The 19,735-nt window shown below is 44.6% G+C and overlaps 1 protein-coding gene across 1 annotated transcript in view; it reads left to right on the top strand.

Annotated features, from left to right (window-relative positions):
- The window catches only part of PAPPA (pappalysin 1), a 242,206-nt gene that overhangs the window by 202,039 nt on the left and 20,432 nt on the right, over positions 1–19,735 (top strand). Inside the window, exons 18-20 of the mRNA XM_077143649.1 lie at positions 1,117–1,264; positions 6,440–6,549; positions 15,511–15,582. Coding sequence (XP_076999764.1) covers positions 1,117–1,264; positions 6,440–6,549; positions 15,511–15,582 — 330 coding nt within the window. The remainder of the gene's footprint in view (positions 1–1,116; positions 1,265–6,439; positions 6,550–15,510; positions 15,583–19,735) is intronic.

Here is a 19,735-nt window from a genome sequence, read left to right as displayed (position 1 = left end):
CCAAGAATGTCCTTCTGTCCCTTTTTTACTCATTCTTGAGAACTTTTTTCCATGCTCATCTCTTCCTGGAGACCTTCCTAGGTTATCCCCTCTACCATAGCCATTATTCTACCTCATGTATTCACAGCACTTGGGGATCACTCACCTTGCATAGCTAAGCAGTCACACTGTTTAATTATATCTGGCTGCTCACATGACTGTCTTTCCCACCAGCTCACCTGTCAAATGCTGACTCTCTTTACTTGTGTACCTCACAGAGCTGGGCATACAGTGGACACTGAGAGATGCTCCTTGAATTCAGTGGCAGTTCTAAAATTTCTGCCTTGAAGACTGGAAGGGGAGATTTAGAGAAGGAAACCTGTCTTTAAGCTGCATTTGCTCAACATCTTGCGTAAAATTGAAAAACTTTATTTTGCGTATTTGAAAGAATTCAGGGGAACTGATGGAGAGGTATTCCAACACCACTTTTTTGGTGCCATTAATGTTGGAATGGAACGGATTGGAGAGTTGGGGACAGGAGTGAAGGGGAAGAAGGAAAGGGAAGGGGAGGGAATAGAAGGGAAAGGAAAGAAATGCTCTGGAAGTAAAAGTTTGGCTGTGCCAGGTAGTCTGGAAGGCAAAGCCCTGATATGGGATGCTATCTTATTGGTTAAGAAGGACTTTAGTATGTGTTTACCTCCTCATGAACATGCAAAACTCTCACCCACTGTGATCTCTCTCACCCACTGCACAAATTAGAGAACAGATAAACTCCTCCTTCTCAGTTAAAAAAAAAAATCAAGACTACTATTTCCTTGATCAAAATCTAAATTTTAGTGAAACCACTAAATTAGGAGTTAGGAAACTGCTTAGGTCCCACTGGCTTGTCTGGAAAACCTTGAGCAAGTTTGTTCCTATTCTGAGCCCTCAATCTCTGCATCTATAAAATAGAAACATTAACAAAACTTCTCTCTTCCAGGGTGATTGGGCTTTGACTATAGTTAAGAAATTGTTTTGGAACACTTTTCAGAGCTTTGGGAAGATGAGAAATTGTTTCCTCTTTTATTCTGAGAGACCTGTCTTGTTGGGGGTGGTGGGCATCTCTCTTAGTGCTGACTGTGTCTCCATGCTGTTCAGGGACATGGGAACAACATCATCCACTGTCGAAAAGATGGCACCTGGAGCGGCTCCTTCCATGTCTGCAAGGAGATGCAAGGCCAGTGCTCTGCCCCGAACCAGCTCAACAGCAACCTCAAACTGCAGTGCCCCAACGGTTATGCTATAGGTATGAGGGACGCATGAGGTTGAGTGGTGGGAGAGGGCGGGTCCTTCCAGGAATCTGGGGCTAGAGCCTAGGGGAGTGATCGGGCACCTCCGTGGTATGAGACCTGGGCTAGGTCTTAAGGCAACCAAGTTGAATGACACCAGTCCCTGATTTCCCAGCTCTCCCTGTCTCCCGGGAAAGAAAGTCAGAGACATTGATAATTGACCAAGCAATGGTTGGTGCGTGTGCTCAGTTGCACAGGAGTACAGAAAAGATGACTGGTGCCTAGGGGGCCACAGCAAGCTCCTTGAAGAAGGGACCCTTAAACAGGGATTTGAATGAGCTTTCTGGGCAAGAAATGACATTCCAGGCAGAAGGGGCCACATTTCCAAAGGGAAGGAGATATGAAAGAGCCCATAATATTTAGGAAGCAATAGTGGTCCAATGTGTCTACCTTCATTATTGGTCTTACTTTTTACATCATACTAAGCATTCTTCAGTGCCTGCTATGTATGAGTCAGCTGCATCAGGCACTTTAAAGGCATCATTTGAACCTTTCATAGTTGAGGAAATTGGAACATAAAAGGTAATATAGCATGCCTCAAAATCTTGAGATGTGTCCTACTTCCACATCCTGAATTCTCTCCATGGCATCTCCGCTGCCTCCCAAATGAGGATCAAAAGGATTTTTCAAAATACTCTTTGTGCGGTGATAGGCCAGCTCACAAAATGTTCACAGTGAAGAGAGACAACTGAAGATTTGGTGCCAGGGATGTGCCTGGGTGAAATCAGGCGTCTGGACAGATGTGTTAATCATAGGCTCTCTGGACTTCCAGGGAACCAGGAGTGCATTGAGTCTGACCTCATTTTTAGGGGCAGTGATACTGACCTCTTGGGCTGATTCCCTAATTGACCATGATGAAAAACCAAACGTCGTTTCTCATGGCCAGTATGATTTATGGAATAATCGGCAGGGATGTCTGGAGCAGGAGGTTATCTTTGCACACACTCACTCCCAGTCCCACAGTGTCAACATATTCTTCACCCAGCAAACCTTCTGGTCAACCACAAGTTATCACAGCATGTCCAGAGCGAGGCCCACAGAGGGAGGATGGAGATGTGCAGGGCCTTCTACCATCAGACCAGACTAACTGCTTTAGAAGATGGAAACACGTAGCCTCAGAGAACAGAAGTTGCGTACCTAAACTTAGAGTAGAAATCAGCACTCCTGAATTTAATCTAGAGCATTGTGCCTACATGAATTAGAAAACATCAAAGTACATGGTTGCTTTCTCAAGTAGTTTAGGAGCTACTCTAACTAATCTTACAGAGTCACTGATTCAAAATACGTTCTACCAGAAGGGTTGCAGAGAGGTGGGATCCTGTAGGTCCTGCCAATAACAAGATATTTTAGAAGCCTGGGGCAAAAGATACAGTAATGGAAAACATCATTGGCTGCTCCATTTCACAGTTTTCTCCTCTCCATCATTCCTGCTGGGTGCAATTGGCCCTGGACTCATATGTCTGTGATGCGGTCTCTTCCCTAACACAGTCAGCATATGCAAGTGAATATTTGACAGGCATTGATCAGCCCTGGGAGAAAAGTTCTGATTAAGTGACCTTCATAAAAAGTCTAGTGAAAAAAGAAAAAAAAAGCCTGTAGAAACAGACCTCCTGCACATCTACATCCACTGACATGCAAATATATTCATATATGCATAAATAAACATTTCACAAGCACAAATATTTCATAACCAAATGGAGACCCAAAACACATATATCATACAGTAAGCTCATACCTCACATGAACAGATCAACCAAATACCATGTGAATACAGTATGGACAGCACATATACACAGGAAACACATAAATCCATACAATGCCACACACAAGCACACATGTGTCATGGGCATGGACACATCTTATGCCCTGAAACATATAAACCTCCAGGAAGGTGTGCAAAAGGCAAATGTAGCTCACACACATACAGAAATACATCCCAGCGCTGCATTGTGCATGGACCACATTCACTCCTTACAAACACACACAAATGAGCCATAATACCACCCCCCCCAGAACAGTCTAGAGAGAGAAAGAGTGTGATTGTGGCATTTCTTTGCCTACTGAGCTTTTTCAGGGTCAAAGCAGAGAGGGAAAGAAGTATGAATGATATTAGAGTCTGAATTTCCATCCCCTCCCCTACTCCTTATATTCCCACTGCAGCCCAGATACCCAGTTTATGAATATGGTAATCCAGGGTGGGTGGCTGGGGACAGACGGTGGGGGGGAGCAGAGAGAGCAAAAGTGACACAGAGACAGTGAGGGACACACGAGAAGGAAGGAGGATAGCAAGATCCCCTTCCCACTCTCTTACTCTCTCCCTCTTCACCTCCCACTGCCCCTCACATCCACCGCCCCCCAGGCTGCGGCTTCCCTGCATAGAACTCACTTTCCTATGGGGAGAGGGATTTGTCCTGAAGCCCTGTGAGCAGGGGCCAGGCGGGTGCTGGGCTTGGTGACCAGAAGGCACATCCTGGAGTCACCCAGAGCAAATCTCCCTGGGCCCCTCCCTGACAGTAGGCTGGGGAGCTTCTGTGCTACTTATGATCTCTCAGAAAGTTGCTGCCGCTGCCACTGCTTCTACCACCATCCCCGCGCCTCCTGGGAAAGCAGGCGGGGGCTTGGTGAGATCACCGCTCAGTAATGAAGCCAATTAGGGCTCATATATCACAACACAGCAGCCTGGCCTGAAGCAGAGGCAGGGGCAGGGCAGAGAATGGCGGGAGACGCAGACGGAGAGAAATTAAGACACAACTGCTGCCTCGAACAGCAGTTGCCTCCTGTTTGACCGTATTTTTATCTTTTTTCCTCCTCTTGAGTTAAGATGGCCTTTGTCTATTTTTCAGAGGCTACATCTTTTTCTCCAATGAATTTTATTCTCTCAGCCCTGTCTCATCTCAGGGGTCCTCATTCTGAGAGTTCCCCAGGCCCCCTAAAATCCCCCTTAGAAGTGATCTCATGACAAAACATGGACCACTTAGTTTCTCTTGCTGCTTAGAGATATTTTTTCCCCTCCCTTATTCTCATCATTTATCCTTCCTGCCTTTTTGTTTTCCCCATTTGTTTTCTGTTCTCTGTCTGTTCATCTTTCTCTCTCCCCTTCTGTGGCTGCCTTCAGTTTGTTTCTCTCTGCATGGCTACCCCACATTGATAGCTGGGCCTGGATGGTGGAGAGGCATGGGTTTTAAGCCACTTACCAGCTCTGTAGCCTGAGCTCTGTGCAATTTTGGTTTACTTATCTTGGAAATGGGTGTTGTGATACTCATCTCATGGGCTGAATTTGTAGTGTAATGAGGTAACATTTGACAGTCATCTGGAAAGGCCAAGACTCCTTCTCCTTCTGGGCTCAGTGTTCCAGTTTTAAAATGAAGAGGTTCTGAACATTGTCCCTGCACTTACCATCCCACACTTGCCCTCTCTTCAGATATTTAAAGAAAAGAGTCGACTCTCTTCTAATGAGCTGTTTAGTGTTCAATGGTTTTGGCACTAAGGCAGGGGAATGACTAGATGAGCTCCTGAGGGCCCTGGTCAGATTCTGACAGGTCGGTTCTTTGTCCCCATGAATGAACACTTCTCCGGAGTCCCAGAGACATCCCTGGGAGAGGCTTCATTTTCAAGAGACCTCAGAATGTGTGAAGTCCAGATGGAGAAAGAATGAGCCAAATTATAGTCAACTTGCCAACCTATAGCCTGAAAGTCAACTTCTTCATCCAGAAGTCCCTGGACTAAGGACTTCTATGTACTAACTCTGTCCCTATTAGTCACCCATCCCTTCAGTGACTCACTACTGGATTCATTGGTTCATTCATTTATCCATTTATCCAGTTATTTACTCATTTACTCATCCATGTATGCACTCAATTCCTCCTTCATAAAATATCCAAATGCCTGTTTATCATTTGCTCATTGCATTCATTCACCCAATCATTCATTCATTCTTCATCCATCCATTCATTCATTTACTCTTCTCATTCATTTATGCACTCATTCCATCATTACTTCTTTCAGTCATTTCCAAAAGATGATTATGCCCCTACCATCTGCCAGGCATAGTGCTAGGCTCTGGACAGAGAACAGGAACACAGATGTGCTGGCCTCATGAAATTTACAGTTCCGCAGAGAAGAGAGCTATGATTACAATAACAACCAAACGGGAATGTGATGAGTGTCTGTGAAGGGGGTTGGCTTGTCAAGAAGCCACAGGTCTCCCTTGTGGAAGGAAAACTTGGACTAAGATGTGGAGGATCATCCATAATCCATAGTTGAAGATGAGGGGAGACGTTTCTCTTCTGTGAGAAGAGAAAGCATGTGGACAAAGAAGCTACCTTTGCATCCATGTGCTCTCCATTCTCTCAGCTGGTACAATGCCCCCTGAGCCCTCACCAGATGTCAGGTACTGGGCCAGACTCAGAGATGAATCATTTGTCATTGCTGCCCTCCAAGGGACATCCCTCTAACTGTGGAGAGGAGGCACCAGAGTTAATGTCAACGCTGGTTTGAGGCACTCATTTAAAAGAGACAGAGATCAAAAGTAGTAGCTTCAGAAGACAGAGTGATCTCAGCTGCAGAAATTAGGCTTCTCAGATGACTTGAACTGGGCCTTAAAGAACCTGTAAGGTTTGGCCATGAGAGAACATCTGAGGAAGGACATTTCAAGAGAAGGGTGAACAAGAACAAAAGCACAGAGGCAAGGAAGTATGAGACTTGGCCAGAAAACCAAGTATAGTTCCTTCTGGTTGGACCAACCCACGCGGGAAGGTGGTTGGTGGGAGATGCGGTGGGGCCAGACCGTGGGAGGCCTTCAGTGTCCAGCATGGGAGTGGGGTGGTGTGCTTTGTCCTGGATGTGGGGAGCCCTGGAAAGGCTTTGGAGCAGAGAAGGCGTGTGACCACACAGGGCTCAGGGCCGACAAACCTGGCGGTGGCTGCCAGCTGGACTGGAGACAGGTGGAGAGCGCCAGGGAGACCGGACACGGCCCTGCCGAGGAAGCTGACTCCTTCCCACTGCCCTCAAGGGTGCGGCCCCTGAGTGCACTGGACGGGGGAGCGGCAAGGTCTGCTTCGGGGGGAGGGTGGCACGTGGGCCTAGTGAGATCGGTGGGCTGAGCTGCTACCTCGCACTGTGCTTCCCCTCAGGGTCGGAGTGCACGACCTCGTGCCCGGACCACAACAGCGAGTCCATCATCCTGCCCTTGAACGTGACTGTGAGGGATATCCCCTACTGGCTGAACCCTACTCGGGTGGAGGTGAGTGACGGGGCTGCCCACACACTCACCTGCTGGCCAAGGGGGAGGGAAATGACACTGCTGAACACTTCCTATGTCCTGGTCCCGTGGTTGTCCCTTTACATATATTATCTCATTGAATCATCACACCTGCCTTGTGAGGTTCGGGACTCATTCACAATCAGTTCTCCAGTCCTTAACTGTTCAATGTTTTCTCGGTGTCAGAGCCTGTGCTAAAGGCCTTTTTTTATTATCCCATTGAATCCTTATAGCAGCGTAGAAATAAGAGGTACCCGTGTCCCTTAAGTTACAGATGAGGAAACTGAGGCATATAGGCAGGGAACAGCAGAGCCAGGTCACAAATCCAGGTCTGTATGCCAGCCACGGCCATCCTCGTGAGGACTGTGCTATCTCGCATCTCTAATATAAGCTTTTAGATGGCTGGGCTCTATCACTGAAGTTTCTTGTTGTTTGCTTGTTTTGTGAAAAGTGATTGATTTGTGAATAGGGAATGAGAAACACATGTTGTTTATGGAGCATGCCGTGTGGCAGTTCACATACCTATACCAGCATTTAGTTCACAGCATCACATTTAAACCTTCCCATTGTATGGGAGGGGGCACGGTCTGAATTTTCTAGATGTGGACACTGAGACCTCAGAAGTGAAGCACTAGGTCCAGGGTGAGGATGCAACCCCAAGCCTGATCCAGCACTGGGCCCATCCCACCTTCTGGGCTGGGGTGACCCCTGCCAGCTGAACATGGAGGCCCCTCCTCAGGGCAACCAGTGTCATTGTCCTTATGACTTTGGTGTTGGCCACCCCGATCATCCGCTGACAATCCTGTGTCACCCGATCAGGGACCCTAGAGCTGACTTGGAAGCCTGCTGGTGTCCTCCTGGACAGCATGAATCCCCAGCCCCTTGTACAAGATCTGGGTGCTGGTTCCTCATTCTGGAGAATGCAAGAGAGGGTGTGGCAGGGTGAGGTTCAGCTGTGTCCCTCTCCACCAGCCTTTCAGTCTGGGGTGCTGGGAGACCTCACAGACCCGGGGCACTGCCCTTTGCCCATCTGCTGCAGACTGTGCTCTGGACAGTCAGGGCAGAACCCAGTGTTTCTCAGAGGAGCTCGGGGCATGGGCTTGAGGGCTTACTCAGCACTCTGGGTACATGGCCCTGGTGCTGGACCTGGTCAGGGCCCCTGTCCTCCCCTGAGCGCCCCAGCCTTCTTCTCCCCTACTTTCTCCTCCCTTTCGCTGCTTCTGTTGAAGTCTCTTTTCTTGCCTCCAAATTTTCTCTTCAGTTTTGTTTCCTTCTGCCTGCTTATTTTTTTTCCCTTTGTTTCTCTTTCTCTCCTCTTCCACCTTGTTCTCCTTTACTCCCTCTCTCCGATATTCTCTCCCCCTCCATCTTCATTATCTGTCCTTTTCTCTGTCTCTCTCTTTCTCTCTGCCTCTGGTCCTCTCATACATCCATGATATACCCCTGGATCCCTGCCCTCTGGCTCCTTTCTCTGTTTGCTCCACCTCCAAGTGCCTGTCCCCGTACCTAATGCAGAATCTGCAGTTTGCCCCCGGGTGCCCGATGTTTGCTGATGTCACAGAGCCACATGTCAGAATCCCAGGGAGTTGGGATTGTCAAACTCAAGCCCTTTAATGTACAGATAGGGAAACCGAGGATCACTGAGAGAGGTGATAGCCCAGCCTACAGCCCACACCCTTGCTCAGACACAGGAAGGACAGATACAGGGGCGCTCCCATGTACCCCAAACCCAGACCCTCTTTTGCTTAGGACATAGACCAGGTTCCCCAGGAACAGCTCCCACACCAGACCTTCTCTTTGCCCCATGGGTCACTTCCTGCCCTTCCTTCTGTGAGTCCTCTGCACTAAAGAGCTCAGTTATAATTCACTATGAAATAAATCCAGGGATTTGAAAGCCTGCAAGCCACCCCCTCTCTTCCCCCTCCCCCATTGCCCACCCGCTGCCTGCCGGCCCCAGCCCCCACCCATTTCCCTGGGCTGCCCGCCTTTATTGATGCGGGTCTACAGAGAGAGTCATAACGAGGTTCAGACCTCCACCAGTCTCCTGAGGCCTCATTATCCAGGAGGAAAAAACTGTGGTAGGAAAAGGGAGGAGGGCGAAGGGCAGAGATTGATGATTTCCAGGAATAAGGCAGAAATGCCGGCCTCTGCTGCACCCTTGCCCCAGGTGCAGTGAGAGCTCCAGAGAGCTGCCAGGGCAGGCATTTCCAAGCCAAAACTGGCCCTGGGTGGATCCCCTGCTTTGGGAGGGTCTACCTCTAGGCACTAGTGCAAGGGAGATGGTTGGGAGCGAGGCTCTGCTTCAACTCCTGCCTCCATCATCCCAAGGAAAAACAAGTGAGAGCTGAGCATGGACACATAACGGACACTGCTGGGCATTGGGCTCTAGGTCAGGCCCTTTCCATTCATGGCCCACTGCCCAGTCTCTCTTGCACACACACAGTAGCCCTGAAAGATGAGCATTATTCTCCTATCTTCCAGTGGAGGAAACAGAATCACAGATGAAAGCCACTCCCTTAGAGGAATGGAAGAGGGACCCAGGTCAGGCTGATGTCAGCTGCCCATGAATGAAGAATAATAATAATAAAGGCAAAAATATTTAAAAATATATATAAAGCCCTTCTGAGTGGTGTGCCTGTAAATGTTTAGCAACCAGCTCTTTGCAAAAACAAACAAACAAAAAGCTCTCATGTGCCAATTTGTGAGGTTTAAAAACACCCGCCATGGCAGATCTCAAACTTTCCAATTTGTCACCCCCAACAAAAGAGTTAGAAAGAGAGGTGTACGGCTCATCACTAGCACTTACCACATGCCAGGTTTGTTTTAAGCGTTCTACATGTATTGACATGATTATGAAGAAAATGGTGACTATTTAGATGGATGGACATCATGTGTCCTGATTAGTACAATGGAACGGTGAGTTTTGTGAAAGCAGGACCATGGTCATCTTATCTACCACGTTAAATGTGGTACCTGCATCCGTGCTTAGCACACAAGAGTTGCTCACTAAATATTTATGGTTGCTGAGTTAGGTAACCAAGGTTCTAGTTCAAGAACTCTGGAACTTTCTTGCTGTGCGTCCTCTGGCAAATCCTACCGTTTCTCTAGGCTGAGCTTTCCCATCTGTGTAATGAGAGATAGGCTTAGATCAAAAGTCACAGACTCAAAAAGCCATGCAAACCAGACAGATGGGACAAATGGGGAAGCAGGCCAAGCATTCTATTTTGCATATTAATCACCTAAGTGTGTTATCATTATTAGTAGTAGTAATAGTAGAACTTAAGTATCCCAGACCAACAGAAAGACGTAACCAACATTTAATGCACAGATTGCTCATCTTACAGAACTAGCAGTTTACAAACACAGTTGAAGTTCTTTTCTCCTTCATTGAGACCTAACGTACACGCTAATGTTCAGGATAAAACTTGATGACATTTTAAATTCTGTTCACTCATGAAACTACTACCCCGTTCAAGATCTGGATCTTTCTAATTTCCCAGAGAGCTCCTGCTCCCCATGCCAGAGAATACCTTCACCCCCAAGGTAACCAGTGCCTTGGCTCCTATCACTATAGGTTGGTTTTGCTTGTTTTTGAAGTTCACATAGCTGACATCATAGAACATATATCTGATGAGGTTCTATTTATAAGCATGTTTTTCACTTCCATAAAGAAAAATATTTTTTAAAATTCTCCTCCTTCTCAGCGCCCCCCCCCCCCGCTCTTTCAATACACTTTTGAAAGAGACAAGGATACAGAGAAGTCTTCCTCTAATTGAATGAACAAAAGAATGCAAACTCAGTGATAGATGAAAGTGTCCTTAGGTTCCATGCTGGAGAGACTAAAGGGAATGGTGGCAACTGTGGTGAACAGTAGGGAGCAAATGTTGCTTCTAAAAGCAGCAGCTCTATCCAAATGTGGTGACGTGAAATTGTGGGTCTAAGATTTTCAGTATTTTTCTTGTGTTCAGGGAAACTAGATTTTTAAAAATACTACATTTCTCTTTTTTTCTTTAATACTGGCAACTAATTTTAATTTCTGTTAAGTGCTTGTGTGGACCAAACCAAACATTTCTATGAATTGTGTAGTCTGGAAGCTATTGGCTTGCAACCTTTGGGTGAGGTAGAGTCTTTCAGCATTGGAAGTCTAGAATTCATGGGGTGACAGCCTTTCTTCCATTAGTTCCTAAGAGTATCTCCAATCTGTCTTGCACTGCCTATGCTCAGGGATTTGGGGAGAGTTTCACATGGAAAATGTGACTCTCATCCTCAGAGGTTTATAATTCCTCAAGGTAGCTAGGACCTTGGTTTATATAATGGCTACTGGAAAAAAGGATAGAAGGAAGGAGGGGATGAAGAGAAAGAAAGAGGAAAGATGGCGGGGGGGAGAAAGGAAAGGTGAATTGTCTTATTGAATATCTATGATATATAGCCACTGCTTATTAGGAAACTCCATATATGCCACTTCTTTGTGTCTCCACTACACCCCAATGAGGTAAATATTATCATCATTTTATAGACAAGGAAACTGAGGCTCAGTGAGGTTGTCACTTGCCCAAATCACATAACTAATCCGGCTGAGTCAGATTTTGAATCCAGTGCTAATTCTACTGCATTTCATTCTGCAAGGTAACATCCCTGCATATAAATAATAAATCTATGCAACATGAACACATGAAAGAAAAAAAATCAATTCCTTGAAAAGGAGATGGTGCTGTGAAAAACTTTGCAAATAATCTAAAGGTCGGAAGTAGAACAGTTCGGAGTGAATACTAAGTTCAATTATCTGATGTATGAGTGGAGATACTAAGCACCCTGGGTGAAGATATGAGACCAGAATCCAGTAATTTCCATTCATCATGGACACACTCGTACATTCACTCATTTGATCGTTTGTTCAAATCTTTCACTCATTCTTTCAATAAGCATCTATATGCATCTTCAAATAGCACATATTCTTCAAATACAAAAGCTGCAGTGTGAAAAATACCTAGGCTTTGTAAAAACTCACCAAGGGGTGAGTTTTTGTAAAAAAAAAGCCAAGGGGTCAGAGACTTGATATCAAAAGGCAAAAATAAATTAAGAAATGATTCACTCACAGCAGGTCCCATAAATCATGGAAAATATCAAGAATGAGAACTCATCATAGACTTCCAGGAGGGGGTCAGGTCTGGGCCTCAGGTAGAGGAGGCTCTCCTAAGATGCCTTCTCGTACATCCTCAGCTCTAACCTGGGCCTGCCTTCTCTGGACTTCAGCTTTTAGACATTCTAGCTTAGAATTAAATCACCTGCCTGCCCCATCCTACATTTGTCTCAAAGACCTTTCTGAACCTTGGTCTTTCTATCTGTCAAAAGAGTAGGCTATTTGACATTTACAGGATCAGGGGCTGAAGGAATTTGCAGGAGTGTGCAGTGTTTCAAAATATAGATCTTGAAATCAGGCAGATGTGGGTTTAATTTCTGACTCTATCCTTGCCTATGTGTGTGATTTGGGGCAAGCTGCTTAATACCTCTGTGTCTCCGTTTCCTCTTATGTAAACCAGAGTCAAAAATAGCTACCTATGTCATAGTTATTTTAAGAGTTAAATGAGATGAAAGCTCTGAGCACAGAATTTGGAGCATAATATCAACTCAATAAAGGGTTTGGTGATGATGATGATGAAGTCAGTGATGATAGTGGTGGTGATGGTGCTAAGATGATGATGATGATAATAATGATGCCAGTACAGATGCTGGTGGTGGTGCTGGTGGTATAGCTGATGATGATGACGATGCTGGTAATGATGACGGTCCTGGTGTTGCTGCTTGTCTGTTAGTATTGATGACGATGACTGCAGCCAGAAGGAAAAGACTGTCTAATTATTCCTATCCACCAAGACAAGAATTCAAAACTCTCTTATGAAACCTGGTCTGAAATGGCTTTGGCTGGGCTAGGTGTCTCACTAACATCAAGAGGGAGAAGGCTGACATTTAGGGGCCCTCTATGGGATCTCTCAACTTGGGGTGTAAACAGCCTGGCCCTTCTTTAGGCTCCTGCTGCCTGTCTCCTTTCCCAGTTCTCTTTGCACACAGAGGGGCCTTGTAATGAGACAGGTGGAGTGTGCAACTCTGAGTAGTAGTGGAAAATTCAAAAGCCTTGGATAGATAAATAGGCTCATGCAGATAGTATAAAAGTCCTTTTTCTAAATTCACATCAGCTAAACCTCAACTGACAGAAAGTTGTACAGCCACACCAAGACACCCCTACAGATAGATTAAATTAGTTCTCAAATAAATAGGGACAGGGGTGGGCATCAAACCCCTGGTGGATCCTAACCCTGGTGTTTTCTACTTCTTGAACCATTACCAAATGTCCCTCTGACACTCTTGGATTATCTTGAAACAGACTCCCAGGTCCAGAGATTAAAGACTGGTTAAGGTCTCCCAGAGAATGAAAGCTCCCTACTTCTGGTCCTAAGCTGAGCAGGAGATGGGGGGAAAGAAGCCAAGCTAGAAGGAAGGGAGATTGGAGTCATATTCCTTCATTTGATCTGCAGGCATTTGTTGGGGTGCTCCATGTCTGACCATGGGGGTACACAGAGGTGTCTAAAACCCAGGTCCTGCTCTGAAGAAGCTTAAGGAATTGGTCTTAGGTTAGCCATTTTCATGTCTCATTGCATCAGCCCAACAAACCTTTGATATAAATTTTTACTTCCGTTTCCGGCACTAATTGGGCCCTAGATGGGTACTCAGCTTCAGAGTGGAAATTTTCAAAGCGATTTCAAGTCAGAATTGCAATGACACATGTCCTTTCTCAAAGCTTATGTCATTTCCCATATATTATCCTGTGTGCATATTAAAAGAGGATACAGAGTATCAGCAAAAGCAGTCATCATCATCACTATTAGAGAGTGGATTTCATATTGCAAGACTGATTGACATTCACCACCACAATCAATATAAGAACATTTTCATTTCTCTGGGAGAAAAAAAAGATGGATCTTCAAGTTATGCAATATACTTGTCCAACATCTTTAATTTAATCCAATGTGCACTAAGCTCATCTTTTAAACTATGCACTGTGCTGGGCACTGGAGATCTAGACACTGAACAAAGCAATAATAATCTAACAATTGCTTCTAATGCTCCAGAAGAGAGCGAGGCAAGTATAGAAATTATCATCCATTGGGAAAACATCTCTTTTAAAATGGAAACATTGATTCATGAAATAAATATTTATTCAGCATCCTCTATGTGCCAAGCACCATTCTAGACATGGGACATCGAAGAGCAAACCAGACGTGCTGTGGGGAAGAGAGGAGAGGCACCTAATCCAACCCTAGCCAGAGCCCTGGTACCACGTGATTCCCTTCGTCCCACATTTACCAAGAAACCTAATTACAGTTTGACTTCCATATAGGTCTGCCTTGAGGAAGAGAGTGGGCTGGCCGTACAGATTTTTCACATTCATTCTGGCCCATTGTGACTGTTCATTTCTTAATTAAAATTAATCAGTCGGTACTCAGCCAGGAGTGTATGCCCTGATCATATAGACTCATGGGGGTCTCTAACAGAGTTCTCGCTCATTTCAAACCTGTGCATTTGCAACCCGGTTTGTTATTAAAAAAATAAATAAATAAATAATTCATTGTAATCTGGCATGGAGAGTGAGGTGTCTATGGCAGAATAGAAATGGAAGCTTCTAGGATTTATTTTTTGGCCCCCATCTCTTATGTTATTTTATCTTCCTAGTTTTGTTTAGCTTTCTTCTTTCACCTACTTTTAAAAATGTCATCATGTTGGATGTCAGGTTATAAGCTGCCTTAAATAATTTCTGGAATAATTGTTTGTTTCAAATCCTGGTTTCTCCACCTAAAATTTAAGGAGCTTGGGGAACTTATTCCCCTTATGACACAAGACTAACGCCCACCTTACAGCCAGGCAGTGAGAAATAAATGAGATAATGCACAAAGTAATTAAAACCATGATTACACTCTAAACATTTTAGTTGTCATTATCATTACAATCATAATTATTATTAAAGAAGATTATAATTAAGTACATATATGCATATCTATAGCTCTGAAGACGCTGAGAAAAGCACTGTAGAAGAAGTAAGTCTTGAGCAGAAATTTAATAGATAACTAAACTTTCTTCAGGTGACAAGATGGGGAAGGACATTTAGTGAAAGGGAACAGTAAGGACAAAGTTATCTAAATATAAAAGTGTGTGGCAACCTCGGGGTATTGTGATTTGCTCCATATGGCATGGCAGCAGGTGACAGTATAAAGGGTTTCCTGCCTCTTTGGGGTTCAAGAATCGAGGTCAGTTCATTTATACTCCAGAACACTTGCTCTCAAACTATAGTGTGCATCAGAGTCATCTGCAGGCTTGTTTTTAAAATATAGGGTCCCAGGCTCTGACCTCAGAGACTCAGAATCAATAGTTCTGAAGCAGAGCCAAGGAATATGCATTTGCAATGCTCTCCCACAGGTATTCTGATACCCCGCTCCACACCTTCCCCCATCCCTCTATCACTCCACCATAACCACGCACATGCACACACACACACCCCATTCACACGTACACACATACGTGTGCACACACACATATAAACCCTACCCTTCCTCCCTCTTCCCACCTTATCCATCAATCAGTCAAACATCAGCCAAGAATTTTCTGAAGGACCTTTCTGATCTGACTCTATCCCCCAGTCCTGCACCTTCTCAGCCCTTGTGACTGCCAGGAAAATACAGACTTATGACAAGTACAGTGAACTCAAATATTATTTTAATGTTAAAGCTTCTGCTATTGCAAGTATTTGGGCAAATTCTCCATGTAAATGCTAGGGTAAAATTAGGACTTGGAGCTGCAAGAAGAGGTGGGGTGGTTGCATGCGGTGCAAGCACAGAGGTGGCTTCCTCCCAACCCCAAACCCATCCAACCTTTCTCTCTCTCTCTCTGCAGAGAGTTGTCTGCACTGCTGGTCTCAAGTGGTACCCTCAGCCTGCTCTGATTCACTGTGTCAAAGGCTGTGAGGTGAGTAACAAGGGAAGGAGAACCTCTGCTCCATCAAAATGACCCTTCTGATGTTTTTGTTATTGTTATGTTAATGATGGCTACCATTTACTGTACTTCCTAAGCATTGTAAATACCCATTTAACAGATATCTTGAATAAGAATCAGTAATCCCACTTTACAGATGATGGAACTGAGGGATAGAGATATTAAGAAACATATACAAAAAATGCAGTTAATGAGTAACTGACTTGGGATTCCAAAGCAGACTTTTCTGGCTCCAAACCCTGTGTTCTACCTACTATTGCATCTGTAAATGAGTAAGGGAGAGAGGGACGGAGGGAGGGACAGAGGAAGGGAGGGAAGGAGAGAGGGAGGGAAGGAGGCCATACTGGTTTTGCCTCTATTAATATGCCAGGCAATTACCAACATTATTGCATTTAATCTTTAAGGAGCCGCATGAGGCTGTTTTTATTTTTTTTTCTTAATTCCTATTTTACAGAGAACTATTATTTGCAGATCACTTTCTTCCGCCCCACATCTCTATCATTCATTCATTCTTCCACTTTAGAGATAATAACACCTTAAACCCTACCATGGAGCTGAAAATGGAGGATCCTTTCTGACTCTTAAGTTCTCTGACTTTACATCTGAGCCATTTGTGGAGCTTGGAATTACAGAGATCTGGTTCTTTGTATCTGTGACAAGTGGGTGAGGGGTGTGGGGTTATGGGAATGGGGAGTGCAGGGCTCTTGGGATGTCAGCTGTGTGTTCTCAAGGGAGGGCTGCCAGTGAAGCTCACAGACATTTCTGTGCGCCCCGTGCCCCTTGCAGTTCTTCTCAGCTGGCAGCATAAAGAAGGCCCCAAATCCTGTCCAGGTGGAATTCTAGGATGTCCAAATCTCTTTGGTCCCCCCAGAGCCCACCCAGGAAAATGCAGGTGGAAAGGACCAAATTGTACCAAAGACAATGTACTTGATGAAACTTAGAATGTCAGAACCAGAAAGGCTCTTTAGATGATTGAGTCCTGCCCTTTTATTTTAAACATGGGGAAACTGAGACTCAAACAGTGGCCAAGTCTAAAATTTGATGCCAACAGTGGGAGGGCTCTTATCATAATCTACTCAAATCCATTTATTGTGTATACTGGAAAACAAGTGCCCGAGAGGGAATGGACTGGCCTCATAATAGTCATAGAACCAAAGCGTTGAACCCAGGTCTCCTGACCAAACTAGTACTTTCTCCCTACATTTGGCTACCTCCTGCCCAAGAGCCATTCCTTGACCTGTAAGTGTCACAAGTTAGTCCCTGGGTCATAGATTTCTTTCTGTGTGTTGATTAGGGATTATCTGTGACATCTTCTCAGGGCCCTCAATGCTAGTCTTTGAGAACTCCCATTCCCCCAAACCTCAGCCTGGAATGGCAAAACCTGGATGGTAGCTGTTGCTTCCATCTCACTGGCTCAGTCCAGCATTTCTGGAAAAGGAGGCTTGGATTACCTAGGTGTTCATTCTGCTGAGTTGGCAGTCTGGGCGACCAGCGTGACAGCAGAATTTGATCCCTCCTTTGACTCAGCACTGGAGCCCAAGAGAACCTCACCTGTCAGGCTCTGAATCCTGCCAATGATGCTTATCACCTCTGCCCTCACAGTTGCCTGTCATCTCCTTGCCTCATTAAATTAGAGCTCATCGTTTGTCTCTTTTCTGGGTTTGAAAAGTATTCTTAGAGGCATACAATTCTGGGGTCAGGGAAGAGGCATAAACTTAGAGTATCTTGAGGTAGCTCAGATAAAGAAAGAATTTCTTGACCCCTTAGCCTCCTGCCCTCATTCTCAAAGTGGTCATTCACCCATTTGGTTCATCAACTCTTTACTGGGTTTCTATGTGCCAAGAACTATTCCAAGTTCCAGAAATACAATGGCCTTAGTCAAATGATAACAGTAACTATGACCTCCCTGCATCATCTGCGATATCTTCTTTTCCCTCATCCATCCATCCATCCATCCACCCATCCATCCATTTATCCATCCATCTGTTCATCCATCTGTTCATCCACAATTTTAAGCAAACCTTTACTTAATGACCATGTATTTGATAATTTTTTTTCTCAAATTCTCAGGTATTTGCTAGGAAATCTAAGATACAAAAATGGATGACACACATTCCCTGCCCTTGAGGAACCCATAGGATAGAAAAGGAAGTAGATGATTAAAAGAGAACTCTAAAATATACCAAGAGCTATAACCGAAGCAAGTACAGAAGGGTTGAGAGTATGATGGTTGACCTTGATCGTAAAGGATGAGTTAGTTGTTTGCCTGAATACATTACTGATAGAAGGAGAAGCATGAGAAATACCAGAGACAAGAGAAATCTCTAAGTAGTCAAGCTTTTCACATGCTCTTTCCTCTGCCTAGAAAGTCTCCCTCCTCCACCCCTTTCTGATGAACTCCTACTGATCGTTATCATCTCAGCTGAAATGTCATTTCCTCAGGGATACCTTCACTGAGCTCCCTGTCTAAGTCAAATCCTCCTACTCTTTGTTCTAATAGCATCATGTACCTCTCCTCCGTAGCTTTCATCAGAGTTGAAATTAGCCAATTAGATGTGTGATTACATGATTTAAGTCTCCCTCCTCACTAAGTGTAAGGTGTAGAGGAGTAAAGACTATATCTGTATTGACTTACTATTGCTTCCTTTTCCTTAGTGCAATGTGTAACACATAATAGGCATTTAATAAAAAGAGTTGCATGTAAGATGGATGAATCGACACATCAATAGACAGACAGATGGATGGATAGATGGATGAATAAATGCATAGATGGATGAATAGGTGGGGCTGCCAGTAAGGGTACATGTGGGAAAGTAATCAGAGATAAGATGAGGATTTTCTTTCAGGGGCCAAATTAAAAAGGAACCATTTTCATTTATTTTTTTAAGAAACAATTCTTCCATTAGTTTTTTCATATATTAGAAACAATACAAAGAACACAGTTCACAAGCAGATTGCTTATAGCACAGACAAGAGCAGAGGACTTATTTGTTTGTTTGGTTTTTGTGCCACTCTGCTGTAATATGAATGTAATGTGTTCAATATGGCGGTTATTTGAATCTCACCTGTGCTCAAGCCATGTCCATGTGCATGTACACACTTGATACAATTCTTACATGTGCTCAGACTCATCTTGCTAAGATCTTTCTTTAGCTCCAAATAGGGTGGTAACTAAATCTAGCATCATGAGTTGGGATCACAAAGGCTCTAGGAATGAGAATTTGGAGCAGTGATTCAAAAATCAAGGATGCCACATGGGATGGATTTCTTTTGAACTCCAAAATAGTCTGAATAGGAAGGAGGGACCATTAGATCACCATTGGACCAGTACTGGGATGTAATGATTTTAGCCAAACGATGACCTCTTCTTCCCATCAATGAGACACTGACCATTAGAGAGCCCAACCCACACTTTGGTCAAAATGTTTTCTCATTTGTCTGCTTTACGTATTGAAGTGTCACACAATATTGCAGATTTTGGGAAGTGGAGTCATTGCTTTGAGAAATCAGTGGATTAAATGTACCCATTCATTTTACTGCTGGGGAGACCAGAGGAAATAAGCCACTTGACTAAAATCATCAAGCAACCACCTCAGTACTCTGAGCTTTGGAAAAGCCGAACCCAAGTTTTCTAAACTCCTTCTGACTGCTGTTTCCACTATGACAGTACAATAATATTTCATTTCCCAAAAAATTGCTGAGGGCCAAAACTGTGCCCAGCCCTAAACTTGGTGATGGAGAGACAAAGATGAACCAGACATTGCCCATGTCTTCAAGGACCTCATAATCTTGCACCAGTTACTGATACATAAACAGACCACAGAATATACTGTGCTAAGTGCCAGGATGGAGCAGTCCAAGGTGGGGAGTCACAGAAACTCCTGGACATTCTCCCAAGGTAGTTCTGGATTCAGGTCAGTAATGACATAGCTCCATCATCTTTTCCTCATCTTTCGAGCATCATAAAGTTGAGTATCATAGGGAAGAAAAGAAATAAATCGGCATGTGATCGATGCCAACCTCAAGTGGTGAAGAAAAAAGCACGGTGCCTACCTAAATTTAAATCACTACTCTGTCTCTGCCATGGTGACCTTAGTCTGTACCTTTCTTCTGTTGAACCTCAGGG

This window comes from Tamandua tetradactyla, chromosome 2, assembly GCF_023851605.1.
Source record: "Tamandua tetradactyla isolate mTamTet1 chromosome 2, mTamTet1.pri, whole genome shotgun sequence".
In the NCBI taxonomy this organism is placed as follows: Eukaryota; Metazoa; Chordata; class Mammalia; order Pilosa; family Myrmecophagidae; genus Tamandua; species Tamandua tetradactyla.
The sequence above is the reverse complement of the archived record's forward strand: the minus strand, read 5'-3'. Positions and strand labels throughout refer to the sequence as shown.